The sequence below is a fragment of the Lithobates pipiens genome, unplaced genomic scaffold, assembly GCF_037356315.1.
Source record: "Lithobates pipiens isolate NorthernLeopardFrog02 unplaced genomic scaffold, aLitPip1_a1.2 Scaffold_23, whole genome shotgun sequence".
Taxonomy (NCBI): domain Eukaryota; kingdom Metazoa; phylum Chordata; class Amphibia; order Anura; family Ranidae; genus Lithobates; species Lithobates pipiens.
This window is the reverse complement of record NW_027507785.1, coordinates 56,962,567-56,978,957: the sequence shown is the minus strand read 5'-3', so window position 1 is coordinate 56,978,957 and position 16,391 is coordinate 56,962,567. Positions and strand designations below refer to the sequence as shown.

Genomic DNA, 16,391 nt, shown 5'->3' with positions numbered 1-16,391 from the left:
TCACTCCCGTCACTCCTACCTAATTATATTCGAAAGGTACCGGCCGCCCCTCTGCTGGAACAGAAGAGCTAAGCGTTCCCTCCCGAAAAACTGACTGGGGCTAAAGCTGCCACAATCCAAGCCGGTCTGCCAGGGTCCCCTCCCCTGGCGCCAACCAGTGGTTCTCCGCCCTCATCAGGAGGCTTCCCGAACCGGCTACAAACCAGTCCGGGTCACCTTTACACCAACAGGCTTTGCATAGCAACCGCCACCCCTACTCCACCTCGCCGTAGAGCAGGGACGGTAAACAAGCGCCACCTATTGGCAACTGATAAGAACAGATACTACACTTGATCTTAGCCAAAAGGCCGAGAAGTGATCAGGTTGGGGAGGAATGAGCTAGATAATGCTGTATTTTCCTCTAGCCAGGAAATGAGGCGGCTCTGACTTGTTGCAGGTTCCAATGCACACGGTGAGAAGCTCACAGTGTGCAGAGAGATCTAAATCCGTAATTTCAGCTCAGGATAAGAGCCAGACTGAAGGGGAGGCTGGAGTTCAGCTTTAGCTATTATCTACACCAGTGGTCTCCAAACTGTGGCCCTTTGCTTGCTTATATCCAGCCCTTGGTGCATTTTTCCACCCACTATCAGCAACAACGGGACATAGTTCCTGCTACTGACACCGACAATGCACTAGTCTACTTCCTCCCACTGATACAAATGATGGGGCAAATTTCCTCCCACTGAAACCAATGATGGGGCAATATTCCTCCCACTGAAACCAATGATGGGGCAATATTCCTCCCACTGAAACCAATGATGGGGCAATATTCCTCCCACTGAAACCAATGATGGGGCACTATTTCCCCCGACACTAACGATGGGGCACTATTTCTCCCACTGACACCAATGATGGGGCAATATCTCCCATACCCCTCCCCCCCCCACTGATACCAATGATGGGCCAGTATTCCTCCCACTGATGACACCAACGATGGGGCACTATCCCCCCCCCCCCCCGACACCAACTATGGGGCAACATTTCCCCCCCCACACTGACACCAATGATGGGCCACTATTGCCCCTCCCACTGACACCAACGATAGGGAATTATTCCTCCCACTGACACAAAGAGCCCCTGTTGTGGCTTTTGTTTGTTCTGCATCCTCAGCTCCCAAGCTGAATGCACTACACGACCGCCATCCTAATATCCAGCGTTTGGCAGTTTATCTCAGCAGTTCGGGGTAAGGTATGAGGTCTGTTTCAGACTTCTCTTGCCAATCATTCCCCCTGCCCCCATTTATCAACAATATACATCTATTGATATTACCATTTACATTGCAGATACAACATTCATGCATCCGCCCCTGAAGAAGCGAGCAGGGTCTCGTGAAATGCGTTTGGATTTATTGATGCTTGTTTTATGCCGGTACAGGCTGGGTATTATCAATGTCTGCATTATGTTTACATACTTCCTTGTCCATATGTATGTACATTTTATTTACTTATTGTGTATTTACTGACCTAGCAAGTTTTATTGTTGCTCATTGATGTATAACACAAGTAATAAATCTTTGTACATTTACTTTCATCTGTGTTGTGTGCATTGTCTATTATGCCGGGTAACTCACAATCATTGTTATTGCCACTCCGTTACATAACATTTTGAAATTAAAAACAGATTTTTTTTTTTTTCCTCAGTGTCTGCTTTGAACATTGGCTAAACCTCTCTCACCTCATCTAAAGTCCCAGGGCCATTTTTCTTGTGTGTGTTTTTTTTTGTACACTATTAGGGGTGGAAGTGTCAGAGACCTTAATCTCCTTTTTTTTGGGCTGACACCAACGATGGGGCACCATTCCTCCCCCTGACACCAACAATGGGGCACCATTCCTCCCCCTGACACCAACAATGGGGCATTTTTTTTATTCCCACTGACACCAGGACATTTTCTTCTCCCACTGGTCACAGTCTGACCCCCCCCTAAAAGATTGAAGGATCATAAACTGGACCTTTGTGGAGAAAGTTTGGCGACCCCCCTGATCCACACCGTGTACGGGGGGGGGGGGGGGGGACAATAAAATCATTGTTAGAAGTTCTAACTCTTCCCACACTCCACTATAAATGATAAGTGTTTCTGGTTGTACATCACCCCTAGACCATGGGTGCTCAAACCTGTGGCCCTCCAGCTGTTGTGGAACTACAAATCCCATCATGCCTCTGCCTTTGGTAGTCATGCTTGTACCTGTCAGCTTGCAAAGCCTCTTGCTAGTTGTAGTTCAGCAACAGTTGGAGGGCCACAGGTTGAGCACCCATGCCCTAGACCAGGGATATGCAATCAGCAGCCCTCCAGCTGTTGCAAAACTACAAGACCTATTATGCCTCTGGGTGTCATGCTTGTGGCCGTCAGTCTTGCTATGCCTCATGGGACTTGTAGTTCTGTAACAGCTGGAGGTCCATTAACTGCATAACCCTGCCCTAGACAATACAGATGGGCCCCAATGAGCCCAGACCCAAAGAGTGCTTAAAAGCAGTAGTAAACTACCACAAAAAAAAAAAAAAAAAAAAAAGGGTCCCCTGCAGGTTTAAGTCATAATGTGATAGTATGCACCACATACTAGCACATCATGACATACTTACCTGTACATGGAGCCCTCCAGCCCAGTGCTGTCAAGGCTCCGTGGTGCTCATATCTTCTCCTGGTTTTCCGGGGGTTGTGGGCTCAGGCTGTATGAATGGCAAAGCTACTTCCAACACTATATGCCCTGAAAGAAGAACGTCACTGCGCATGTGCAGGTGACATCATCGGCTTTTGCCGATGCGAATACCTCCTAAACCGGTACACGTTTAGGAGATATTTGTTGTACCTACAGGTAAGCTTACCTGAAGGTACAAGTTAAAAATTAAAAATAAAAGGAGTTCACTACCACTTGAAGGTAAAGTCAGCAGCAATAAAATATTTTACTGATCTATAAAGATAATACAATTAATCAGTTAATTCGGATCTATTTCATTGCAGTTCATATAAAAAAATATGAGCAGCTAAATTCATTCACATAAAATCCATCAACATTCATTTTTTTTTTTCAAGTTTTTGTTTCCGCCATTGGCGAGAATGGCTTGTAGATTAGAAGAGCCACGCCCTCTAAGGGGTGGGACTCGTGTAAGGCAAGGTGTTTCTTCATTGACTGAGAGGTGTTCGGCACTGCTGTCATCGCGTACACAAGTCGGCGATCTTCTTTCACGATGGCTTTCACAAGCTTGGCACTGCCCAGTTTAAGAATTTCATGGCGACTTCGAATCCTAAGAAGCAAGCCTGGGGGAGGAAAACAGAGAAAAGGGGGGTTAGGCTTAGTAATTAAATGGTTTTAATTTGCAAACCTTTTCAATTAAGACATATTGATTGAGAAAGCTATGAGAGCGGGATTACACAAGTCTGCTGAAAACATGGAAATCCGTTAATCCAGATTATCAGCGGTCGCTGGGGGCTGGTTTAGAAAGCACTAATGATTTTTCAGACTCTGATCGCATTCTGTGTGCTTACTTCTACCGCCATGTCTATAAATGTTCGGAATGCGGCACATGTACTTTGGGATCTGTAAAACCCTGAAGCGCGCTAGCAAGCATTTACCAATTTATTTCCATTTGCCATCTACGGCAGGGGTCACCAAAATGTTCTAAACAAAAAAAAGGGCCAGTTCACAGGCTTTCAGACTTCAGTAGAAACCGTGGAACAGTGCCCCATGTTTGGAATTAGGGGGGGGGGTAATGAGGGGTGAATAGAATGGCACCCCGTCACTGGGGTCGTCGGCGGGAGGGACCGTAGTGCCCCGTCACTGGGGTCGTCGGCGGGAGGGACCGTAGTGCCCCGTCACTAGGGTCGTCGGCGGGAGGGACCGTAGTGCCCCGTCACTAGGGTCGTCGGCGGGAGGGACCGTAGTGCCCCGTCACTAGGGTCGTCGGCGGGAGGGACCGTAGTGCCCCGTCACTAGGGTCGTCGGCGGGAGGGACCGTAGTGCCCCGTCACTAGGGTCGTCGGCGGGAGGGACCGTAGTGCCCCGTCACTGGGGTCGTCGGCGGGAGGGACCGTAGTGCCCCGTCACTGGGGTCGTCGGCGGGAGGGACCGTAGTGCCCCGTCACTGGGGTCGTCGGCGGGAGGGACCGTAGTGCCCCGTCACTGGGGTCGTCGGCGGGAGGGACCGTAGTGCCCCGTCACTGGGGTCGTCGGCGGGAGGGACCGTAGTGCCCCGTCACTGGGGTCGTCGGCGGGAGGGACCGTAGTGCCCCGTCACTGGGGTCGTCGGCGGGAGGGACCGTAGTGCCCCGTCACTGGGGTCGTCGGCGGGAGGGACCGTAGTGCCCCGTCACTGGGGTCGTCGGCGGGAGGGACCGTAGTGCCCCGTGACTGGGGTCGTCGGCGGGAGGGACCGTAGTGCCCCGTGACTGGGGTCGTCGGCGGGAGGGACCGTAGTGCCCCGTGACTGGGGTCGTCGGCGGGAGGGACCGTAGTGCCCCGTGACTGGGGTCGTCGGCGGGAGGGACCGTAGTGCCCCGTCACTGGGGTCAGCGGGAGAAATAGTACTCAAAACTAGCCAGATAAAAGGCAAGCAAAAAAGGACCACATCTGGCTACCCGGACCACAGATTGGAGACCACCGATTTAAAGCAGCGATTCAAACCCGAGTAAGACCAGGGCCTTGTAAATTCTTCCAGAACATAAAAAAAACAAAAAAAACAAAGAAAGTTGTATTCTTGCAATAAAAGTATAGCAATGCAAAATATGTGCTGGAAGGCTCTGGATGGGGTTGGGCGTCTCTGTGGGGGGGATTTGGATTCTGTAGGGGGCTCTGCAGCAGAATTGTTGGCCCTGTAGGGGATAGGGTTACTGGATAGGGTTGGGGGAGGCTAGGGAGCACTGCGAGAGGATGCAGGGCACTGTGGGAAGTAGAAGATCAGAGGAAGGGTTGGGGGGTTCACTGTGGGATTTTAAAAAGGGATCTGAAGCAAAATGAAGGCCCAGTAGGAAGTAGGCCACAGCCCAGCAGAGGGCCGCTGATCTACAGAGAAGCTTGTAGACAAAAAAAAAAAAAAAAAAAAAAAAACTGTTAGGGCTGATTCACACCACAGAAACGCAGTTTGCATGCGCATTTTCACGTTTTTTTTTTTTTTCAAAGTTCCCTGGGTTTTATTTATTTTTTATTTTTGCTGTAATGAGTTTTTTGGTCCAGTGCATTTCTGTGCAGGGGGAAAAAAAATAAATAAAAAAATCAGCACGTTCTTTTTTTTCTTCTCTTCTCTGCACTGGAACTAACCGCACTGGTGTGAGCTAGGCCCTTGGAACCCATATCATCTACTGGCAATGCATTTTTGAAGCTGACGAGTTACAAATTTCACGATTTCTTATAATAATCCCCCCCCCCCCAAAAAAAAAAAAAAAAACACACCATTTTCCATAGTGTTTGATGAATGTGACATCATCACTGTATACAGCACAAAAGAAGCTTTTGCCAGCTACCAGGAAAAGGGATGGAGGAGGCGCCAACATCTCTTCCTGTTAATGTTTGTCTGTTGCTTTAGCCTACAACTCCTATTATGCATTACAATTACTGCATGCAACGGGCAAGCATGTAGGCAGGTTTGCGGCAGTGTGATGGGTGAGGCTCCTGGTCTGTCCATCAAATTATCCAGGAAGAGTAGGTTGGAAAGACTGGAAAGTCTGGGGTGCCCAGGTCCTGCCTACTACAGCAAACTGCATCGTAGTGGTGCGGTCTCTGTTATCCCAAAGGAAGTTAGAAGACTGGTGGCCCCAGGATGCAGGGAACGCAGCCACCACCAGCCCCCAAAGACAGGATATAAATGTAGTACATGCATTTTAAGGCATTACCATTGAACTCAATATAACATGTGTTTTGAAGAAAGCGCATCAAAAACATGTAGCAAGCAGCCATCTAAATGTGACGCACCTACAACGCGCTTAAAAAAAAAAAACAGTCTTCTAAATAAACTTGTACGGTGTAGCAGATGTCTGAGAATTCCCTTACAACCCATAGCTGGTTCAATGTTTTTCCATGACCATGACAGTCTATGGTTGGCAGTGACACGTGTGCCCTGTAACAGAGGCAGCCAGTTCCTAGAAGGATGTAAATACTGTCTTGGCCCAGGGAAGGATAATGACTGACTGGAAGGAAGGGGGGGGGGGGTGCCTTAGAAATCTCCATATACTGCTGTATATGCAGTAATTAGATGAGAATGGGTGGTCATGTGGCACATTTTAATCAGAAAGCGCAGTTACTTAATCCCAGGCTGACTAAACTCACTGAACTTCAATTAAATAACTTAAAGCGGTGCTCTGCCTAGGGTAAAAAAAAAATATATAAAATCAGCAACTACAAACACTGCAGCTGCTGACTTTTAAATACATGGACACTTACCTGTCCAGGGATCCCGCTATGTCAGCACCCCAGCCGATTTTCGGATCGGCTGTCGGGTACTGCCACCGCCATTCGTTGTAAGGAAAGCCGGCAGTGAAGCCGCTCCCTACTGTGCATGTGCGCGAAGCGCGCTGCGCCTACTGACTGGCCCGGCGGCGGAGGAAGGAGGAGGAGGGGGAGGGGGGGCCGAACTTCTGAGGGACGCCACTGCAGCGCTGTCTCGCGGAAGCGGGGGAAGGGTACCTGTCAAAAACAGGTACCCATTTCCCTCTCCCGCCTTGTTTTTCACAAGATCTGTAGATCACAGAAATTGTTTGAAAAGGACTTTCTTTCACAGCAATTGACCGATCGTTATTATAATTTTTGTGCATTTTTTGATGGATTTTGTCATTGTATGTTATCTAATTATAGGAAGTTGCGCTGATCACTATTACATTTATCCCCTGAAAAGGTGCCAAATGAGGAACTGGAGGAGGGAGGAAGCAGATAAGCAGAGGTTCCACTTTTGGGTGGAAATCCGCTTTGAAGTGGCGTGGCACATACATTCATATTACACGCCTTATGACTGTACACGTCACACGCAATGGGAATAAACAACAACGTACCGCGTTAGCTGGGAAGGCTCGAAGCATGACTGGTGTGAATCCTTTATAAAGAGATCGTATTCCTTCTTCTCGGATCAACTCCCGTAAAACGTCCCGGAATCCATTAGGATACTTTCCAGCCGGGGCTGTGTAAAAGGAAACAACATATTATAAAACAATACTTCATCAGTGTGTCTAAAAATATTGAAAAAAAAAAATGGTCCCTAACCCACTCTGTGTATTCTTACCTGAGCCCCATCTCGATCCAGAGATGTGCAAGAGAGCCTTTCCAGGGAGACTCTCCCTCCTCATTGCCCCCCCCCCCGATGAGGTCAATCATAGCCAGTGAGCCAATGAGTAGAGAGAGGGTGCAGGGCTGAGCCACGGTTCTGTGTGTGGACATGCAGAGCAGCGGCTCAGGATCGAGCTTGCTTGGGTGCCCCCGTAGCAAACTGCTTGTTCCAGGGGGGCACTCAGCAGGGGCCAGGAGTGCCAACTGGGGACCCAAGAAGAGGAGGATCGGGGCTGCTCTGTGCAAAACTATTACACAGAGCAGGTAAGTATGTTTGTTATTTAAAAGAAAAAAGCCTTTAACTTGAAATTCAGCTGTAATGAAATTTCTTTTTTAAAGGGTTTACACTATCGGCTGAGTCACATTTTTATGCCCCCCACCCTTTTTAGCTGGGGCCAGAGGTGTAGGAATTATACCAACTGTCACTCTTGGCCAGCATAGTGCCCACCAGGTGTGATCCATTCAAGTGCGTAGGGTTGCCCTTCAAACGCTGTGCAACAATGCAGGGTTCAAGGGGTGAAACAAGGCAGTGAGGAGACGATACACCACCACCTCCTCACTGCCTGTCAAATGCTTTCTAAAGAGAGATATGGCCAAAGCAAGTGTGAACAAGCCCCAGCTATCTTTATGCAAGCACCTAGGCAAGTAAAACACTACAGCCTACAGCCTGAAGGGGGTGGCAGGCTGGGCCCCAGGGGTGTACAATCTCCATCGCTGATCAGGAAGGGGTTACCTTTATGGAAAATGTAAAGACTATATATTCCTGTGAATGATATCAGCTTTCCGTAGGCAAGCCAGTGTAATTAACAGCCCCGCAGACTCCCATTCAGGGCCCGGCAGGCCGCACATTATCTGCACTCGGAGAAGTGGAAAGGAGGAGGAAAGAATATACCGGGGAATTTGATGTAACACAAGTCTAACATTAATGGAAACGCCTGCAGAGCCTCACAGTGAGGCCAGTCATTCACCCACCTGTCTGGAAGCGAGATTTTAGCACGTCTGGGGGAATTGCAACAGCCCAGTTAAAGATTCCGGCCATTCCTCCAGCAAAGAGGATCCGAGGAACGCTGAGATCGCTTACACTGTCAGAGCAGAGAGAGGGAAAAAAAAAAAAAAAAAAAAAAAAGTTAAAGCTGAACTCCGGATTTCCCTTCAGTCTTGCAGTTTTACCGGCTTCTCTCCTATACTGAAATTCCTTCGTCAGATTTCCCCACACACTGAAGCTACAGCCAATCAAAGCACGCCGCATTTCTCGGCTGGACTACATCCAGCGCCATCTAGCCCTTTCCACCACAGAATGACTGTCCCTGGCGCTCCCCTTTTAATCATTAGAATTCAGTTCTTTCATTCATGGAGGCTCTGTGTGTGTGTGTGTGTGTGTGTGTGTGTGTGTGTGTGTGTGTGTGTGTGTGTGTGTGTGTGTGTGTGTGTGTGTGTGTGTGTGTGTGTGTGTGTGTGTGTGTGTGTGTATTACCTAGGGTGATTTGCATGCAAATACAGCATGCCTAGGAACGCCCACTCCTCCAGACCGACACCCACCCATCAAAAGCTGATATTTGCATAACGCATCCCAAAAGCCACTGCTTGTAATCAGGACCGATGACCCTCGAGAGGAGTACTGAGGCCGGCTACTGTGATGTCTTCAGGAAGTTATGTACAGCAAAACTCTAACTCTAGGTTTTGTATAGAAATAGGAAGAATTACAACTGTCAGGTTTTTGCTGCTATCTGGGGCTTAGAGATATTTACTCAACTTCCTGTCCTGCTGACAATGGGGTCACAAGACAGGAAAAAAGGAAAAATCTGCAAGCTTTCTAGCCTATGACCCCATACACACCATTAGATTTTCTGCAGATTTTTGTCTTCCGATTTACCAAAACCATATAATATAATATAATAATATAATATGAGGTCAAACCTTAAGAGAGTTTCAATTTGTATGCAATCAGGCAGGCCCTTGTACTACATGGTTTTGGTAAATCTGAAGACAAAAATCTGCAGAAAATCTATTAGTGTGTATGGGGTCTTACCCTATTCCTATACTCAGCATTATTACTGTCTTTTTTGCTAGGGGAGAATTCCACTCACTTGCTGTTAGGTGAAACCATTGTTAACAGGACAGGAATTGAGGGTAAGGGTAGTAAAAGCCTGACAGGGTCCTAACCCATCCTAGGGAAAAAAATAAAAAATAAGTTTAACCCAGGGGTCTTAAAATGGTGGCCATCCCCCCCATGAGGCAATGGAAGGCTGACAGTTACAAGCATGACTCCCTCAGGCAGAGGCATGATGGGACTGTTAGTTCTGCAAAATCTGGAGGGTGTGTATATATATTATATACACACACACACACACACACACACACACACACACACGTTAAAACAACTTACTGCGCCGAGAACGCGCTCGATGAAAAGTAGTTGGTAAGCTCCTGTTGCATGCATACGATTGGGAGCTTCCCAATCATGTTACCGCTGTGACAGCCATCTCCTGTGATAGCAGTCACATGACCTCCAATGCCCACCTCCTGACTTTTACAACGGGTCAGGAGGTGGTCGTCGGGAAGGGGATAAAAGTCCAGAAACCGGGGGGCTGAATATATGTGTTCGGCCGGTGGGAAGAGATTAAACTAGCTAAATACCTTCCAGACGCATCCTGTAATGTGTATAAACTCGTACAGTTACAAAAATCAACCTCAGCCATGGTACAAAAAGTCTGTCCCCCTGCCAGCATGCTGCAGAGAAAGCGGCTTTCTCTCTGTGTAGAAGCAGTAGTCTCTCTGCAGACAGCCAAAGACAATAGAGAGCAACAGGCAGAGCTCGGAAGCAGGAGCTTAGCTTATTGCAGAGCCGTAGGTCTAACAAAACAAAAAATTGCCCTCAAAAGTTTTTTTCTTTTTCTTTTAAACTAAAGCAGCCACTGCATGAGTAAAGCCTGTTTCCTGCTACATAGAAGGTACCTTGTTCTCTGTATGGAAGTAGTGGTCTCTCTGCAGGGTGCCCCTGGGTGACGTAAGTATTACGAAACGCGTAGGGCGGAGCGTCACTGACGTCACCTCGTGTTTGCTGTTGGAGTATCCAGGAAGGATGGGTCTGTCTGTGTGTTTGCCGGCCGGCGCACCGGACTTAAGGCTTTCTTACTGCAACTTTATTGTAAGTGCAATACTTTATTTGTTTTAATAAATTTGAAGATTTTACACTATTTGGAGCCTCTAAATTTTTACATGCCACGTATACACATCCATGGGCCTGGGTCTAATGGGAAGATTTGAAGAGTGCTGGGCTTGCTCGTTGCGCTGTGGAGACTCTACCATCTGCTCAAGGGGTCGTGAGATCAGCGGCCTTGCTTGGTGTGTCCAGGAGATTGTGCCATCACTACAGGCTCTTTGATCCTCTCCAACGGGGGATCATGGGCTTCTGGTAAGAAGTAACTTTATGTATAGCGGTGGTGGGTTTAATACAGCACATATCGGAGCTTGAAGATTCATCTAATTTATGGATGGACTTTACCTTATAAAATTTTTAGTATATATATATATATATATATATATATATATATATATATATATATATATATATATATATATATATATATATATATATATATATATATATATATATATATACACATACACACACATACATACACACACACACACACACACTTTTTTTTGATGATTCACAAGATTATTTATGTACGTTTCTTTTTCACTCGTGTCCTGTCTGGTGTTGCATTTTATAAATTCACACCGATTCTGGGTAGTTCCATAATTGGTGTGTGGTTCTGACATTTCTATGAGGTTTTTTTTTTTTTCTTTACTCGGGCAGTGGCTGCTTTAGTTAAGAAAAAAAGAAATAAGGAACTGAGAGGGCAATTTTTGGTTTGATGAACCTGAAATGTATTTGGAAGGTTAAGCAAAAGAGTTGAGGGCAATGGGAGGGAAGGCTGGGATGTTGGGTTGCTCGTTTCCTTCACAACCTCCATTAGGAATAACTAGCTAAAAATAGTCACAGGTAAAGTTTTCCCCTTTAATTTCTGATCACAGATAAAAATAGGATTTTTTTCCGTCATACTTACCTGTAAAATTATTTTTATTTTCTTTGATGGGACACAGTCAGGCTAATATTCATTACCTACTGGGTTATACTCCATCAGCAGGTGAATGGACACTGGTAGACCAAAGATCTTAAGACAGGAAGTGATCCTCTATATAAACCCCTCCCACACAGGAAGTACTTGTACTCATTACCTACTGGAACATCCCAGAGCAATAGCCTTGAGGGAGACACCCTGCCAAACAAAAGCCATTCGAATTTATATGGCAGCCCACAGTACACTGCGGCCAAAAGCCGAATCCTCGAACATCCACTTGAAAACATTTTGTGAACGTATGCACTGAAGACCAGGTAGCAGCCTTACAAATCTGAGCCACATATACCCAATAGCGAAAAGCCTAGGAGGTTCCTACAACCCTGGTAGAATGAGCTCTCACTCTAAAAAGGGAGGAGCTTTACATTTCAGGCCATAGAGCTGAATGACCAATTAAAAACGCACCCAATTGGCAACAGAAGCTTTGGAAGCGGCCTGCCCTTTCTTGGGTTCTTTTGGTAAAACAAAAACAAAAAGAAAAAGAAGGAGTCTGATCCTCCGATCTCCGCAGATCTAGACAAATAAACCTTGACTGCCTGGACAACGTCCAAAGAATGCAGTCGCTCCTCTTCAGCTGAACGAGGCTGAGAGAAAAAAAAAAAAAAAAGGCAAAATAATGTCCCAATTTAAATGAAAGGCCGACACCACTTTTCTCAAAAAGGATGGAACAGGTCATAACACGACCCCTTCACAGTGAAGGATCAACTACGGTCCCCTGCACGAAAGGGCCGCCAACACCCTTCTAGCTGAGGTGACGGCCATCAGGAAGACTAGCTTGCGTGACAGCAAGTCTAATGGAATTTCCTTGATAGGTTCAAATGGTTGTTTCTGTAACACAGACAACACCAAGTTCAAGTCCCAAGGACACATAGGCGACCTAATGGGGGGGCCCAAGCGAGATAGCCCCTGCATAAAAGGTTTGGATCAGTGAATGGGAGGCTAAAGGCCTTTGGTAGAATACCAATAGGGCCAAAACTTGACCTCTGATTTTTCTCAAAGCCAAAATTTAATTTCCACAGCTGACTGTAGGGAAAAAAAAAAAAAAGGAAAAGAGAATTCTCCCAATCACATATTTCCGAGGATGCCATTTTCTGGCTTAACACCAAGCATTATAAATCTTCCAGACCTTATGATACATTTTCCTAGTGACAGCTTTTCTAGCATTCCCTAGGGTAGACACTGCTGATCCTGAGATGCCACGGTCCTTTAACTCCCTGGCTTCAATAGCCATGCCGTCAAATTTAGAGCCTGTAAATTGGGGTGGAATATAGGATCTTGAGACAGTAGATCGGGGCGTTGTGGAAGCGTCCATGGCCAGTCTATTGTCAGTCTCACAATCTCCGAGAACCAGGGCCTTCTGGGTCAGGCTGGTGCCACCAGAATGACTGGAACCTCCCACTCTTTCCGAATCCTGCGCAACAAATGTGGAAGGAGAGGGATTGGAGGGAAAGCATAAACTGGGGCGTACTCTCTCCATGGAACTATCAGAGCATCTGCTCTGATTGCCAGGGATCCCTTGCTCAGGACACAAATTGCTGTAGCTTGTTGTTGAACTTGGATGCCAATAGGTTGACATCTGGCCATCACCAAAGCTGGCAAATTTCCTGCAACACCCCTGGGTGTAGGGACCATTCCCCTGGGCAGGTCTGCTGGTGGCTGAGATAATCTGCCTTCCAGTTCTCTACGCCCAGTGTATGGCCTGCCAATATAAAATTAGCACGTCCCCCTCTGCCCAGGCTAGTATCTGGTTCACCTCCTTCAGAGCTGAACGACTCCTGGTACCGCCTTGATGGTTTATATAGGCCACTGCAGTGGCATTGTCGGACTGAACCCTGACGGGGCAGTCCTGAAGCTCCACCGTCCGGGACCGTAGGGCCAGATGTACTGCCCGTAATTCCAGGACATTTATGGGCAGGATCTGTTCTGTCCCGGACCATTTTCCCTGAGCTGTGAGCCCTTCTAGGGTCACTCTCCAGCCTGAGAAACTGGCATCTATAGTCAGTACTCTCCAAGTTACTCAGAGAAAAGATTTTCCCTTTCACAGGTTCTGATCCTGCAACCACCAGTTTAGGCTTAAGCGTGCCCGAGGACATAAACGCATTAGATAATCCAGGGCTTTTCCTTTTCTGATCTAGGCCAACAAGAAGTCTTGTTGTAAAGGCCTGGAATGGAACTGGGCATAGGGCACTGCCTCGAAGGAGGATACCATCCTCCCTAGAAGACTCAAAGAGCCGAATGGAGGAGGGTTGTCTGGTGCCCCTTATCTGATGCATCTGAACCTTCAGGGTACAGATCCTTACAGGTGGCAAGAATATTCTTGCTTGAACCATATCTAGGATCAGACCTAAATACTTTAGACTTTGAGCTGGTTTCAAGGCTGACTTTTCGGTATTTATGATCCAGCCTAAGCTTTTCAAATACCGCACTGTGCATATTATGCTCCGTTCTAGAGCCTGTAATGAGTTATCTCCAAGCAGGTCGTCCAGATATCCGAGCACCAGGATCCCTTGGGCCCTTAAAAGGGCCTAGTACTGGTGCTAGCACCTTTGAACACCCGGGGAGCTGTGGCCAGCCAGAAGGGTAGAGCCACAAACTGAATATGACATTCCTCTACTGCAAAACGTAGGAACCTCTGATTAGACTGAAAGATCGGTATGTGTAAATATACGCATCCTTTATATTGATGGAGGCTAGAAAGTCTCCCCTCTGGAGTGAGGCTACTACAGAGAGGACAGACTCCATCCAAAAACAAATGCATCAGTAGATACTTCTTCAGGGATCTTAGGTCCAAAATGGGTCTTGTGTTCCCGTTTGGTTTCTGAACCGTAAACGGGTTTGAGTAAAACCCTGGGCCCCTTTCGGATACTGGAACCTCTACAATCACTCCTTGATGCACTAGATGATGCAGTGCCTGAAGAAATACCTTTATTTTTGGAGGATCCGAGGGAATGCTGGACCTTAAAAACCTGAGGGGGAACCCCCACGCAACTCTAGCTTGTAACCGCGAGATATAATTGAGGTGACCCACTCCTCCTAAATTACGTCCGCAAAGTGCAGCAGCCTCCCCCCCCCCCCCACTAGATGGAGTTGGTGCATCCCCTCAAAAGAACAGCTTGGTGCTGGGTTTTGAAATATCTTGGACCCAGGGCTTCTTCTGGCCCCGCGGCTTGCCCTTGGCCCTAGCTCCCCCTGTAGACGGCGGAACTGCCTTGACGCCAAGACATTGGAGGAAGCAGTCCTTGAGGTTTTAAAAACGAGGGACGTATAGTGCTTTTCTTCACGGGAAATAGAGAACTCTTCCTTTTTGGATGCATTTGTCCAAATGATCGCCAAATAAACATTCCCCATGAAAAGGGAAACCTGCCAAAAACTTTTTACAAGGAAGCTCAGCTGACCAGTTCTTAAGCCATAAGAGTCTGTGAATATGTACAGACGAGAGCCAAAACGAGAAACCTGCTGTATTAAATCCTTTAAAAAGGTGTCCACGGCAAAACACAGCGCTCGAGAAATATCTGTCTTACTTTCAGGCAGAGCATCCTCCTAGTTAGGCCTATCAGGCCATTTGGCCTGATCCTTTATGGACTGGCAGATACCAATTGCTGCAACAGCTGGACTGGCCAAAGAAAAAAAGGAAGCCTTTAATAAGGACTCCAAATTCTTGGCAACAGGGGATTTCAAGCCCTGTGCATTATCCACCAGACAAGTTAAGTTCTTTTTTAAGGAAGAGACTCCATTTTTTAATGAACTTTTCATCCATGGGATATAAAAAGGGAAAACCTCTTAGGAATAACAAAAATCCTGTCAGGATGTTCCCAATCAGCATACACCACCTGTTCCAACATGGGGTGTAGAGGGAAAACCTGTGCAACCTGAAGAGGCCTCAGGGATCCAAAAAGAGGACAGCAATTGGATATCTTTTTGTCCAGATTGCTCGGAAGCAGACTCATCCGCCTGGCCCTCCACAGAGTACTGAGCTTTAAGCTCTTCCCCATCCTCAACCCATTCTTGCTCCAAACTAGGAGGCTGGGGGGGGGGGGGTCTGACACGCTTCCTGCCACCCTGCGGGATGGAGGCAATCATGTCAGCAATTCTGTGCTCTAACCCAGCTAGGACAGTTCATCGTTGGTGATAAAGGGTGAAGCAGCAGCGTTGACTGCAGGCACAATCCCAGATAGGCACAGCGGCTCAGATTGCCCAGAAGCCTCTGGTATTTCAGGGGAGACAACACTAGGGATACGACTAGCTAGCTTGACTGATTGTTACAATCACTGGGACACCGTACAATAATAGTAAAAGGGGTTTCACTTACCTGTCCAGGCGCAGGGCAGCTTAGAAACAAACAGCGCAAACTTCACCCTTCACTGCAGGTTCCTGTCACTAGAGGACCTTCAAGGACTAGGTACCATTTTCATGTTTAGGGTCCACTCCCTTGAACCTGTACAGCACCCTGCAGGAATGCCTTAGTGCTGTGGTGTCCAGGATTCCACTTCGCAGGGTCCAGCGCCCGGAGGCTGCATTACATTAAGCATATAAAGCCCTGTGTCAAATGGATCTGATCGGTCAATCCCTCGATTCATTTAAGATCCGTTTGCGAGACTAGAGACCTGGAGCTCAGAGAGCTCAAACAAACCGTGCCAACCACCTTGCAGACGCTGGTAAAAAAAAAACTAAAGCGCTTCCTGTGTGGGAGGAGTTGTACAGGGGATCACTTCCTGTCTGAAGACCTTTGGTCTACCAGTGTCCATTCACCTGGTGATAGATTATAAGCCGGTAGGTACTGAATATTAGCCTGTGTGTTCCATGATGTATGAAAAAGAAAAGTAAATGAGGACAAGCGATTACCTGCGGCCTTCTGGCGTGAGAACCTTCTTCAGCCACTCATAGGTCATAAAGTACATTCCGCTGGCTGGTACATCTAGAGAAAAAAAAAAAGAAGAAAACTCAGTCATAAAACTGGACTCGT

At 47.2% G+C, this 16,391-nt stretch overlaps 1 protein-coding gene and 1 pseudogene across 1 annotated transcript in view; both read right to left on the bottom strand.

Annotated features, from left to right (window-relative positions):
• Window positions 1–277: 277 nt before the first annotated feature.
• Window positions 278–359, bottom strand: LOC143928536 (U2 spliceosomal RNA; annotated as a pseudogene).
• Window positions 360–2,913: 2,554 nt separating this feature from the next.
• The window catches only part of SLC25A20 (solute carrier family 25 member 20), a 38,923-nt gene continuing 25,445 nt past the window's right edge, over window positions 2,914–16,391 (bottom strand). The window contains exons 6-9 of the mRNA XM_077451686.1: window positions 16,271–16,343; window positions 8,256–8,365; window positions 7,013–7,137; window positions 2,914–3,292 (exon numbers count right to left, since the gene is read on the bottom strand). Coding sequence (XP_077307812.1) covers window positions 3,230–3,292; window positions 7,013–7,137; window positions 8,256–8,365; window positions 16,271–16,343 — 371 coding nt within the window. The 3' untranslated portion in view covers window positions 2,914–3,229. The remainder of the gene's footprint in view (window positions 3,293–7,012; window positions 7,138–8,255; window positions 8,366–16,270; window positions 16,344–16,391) is intronic.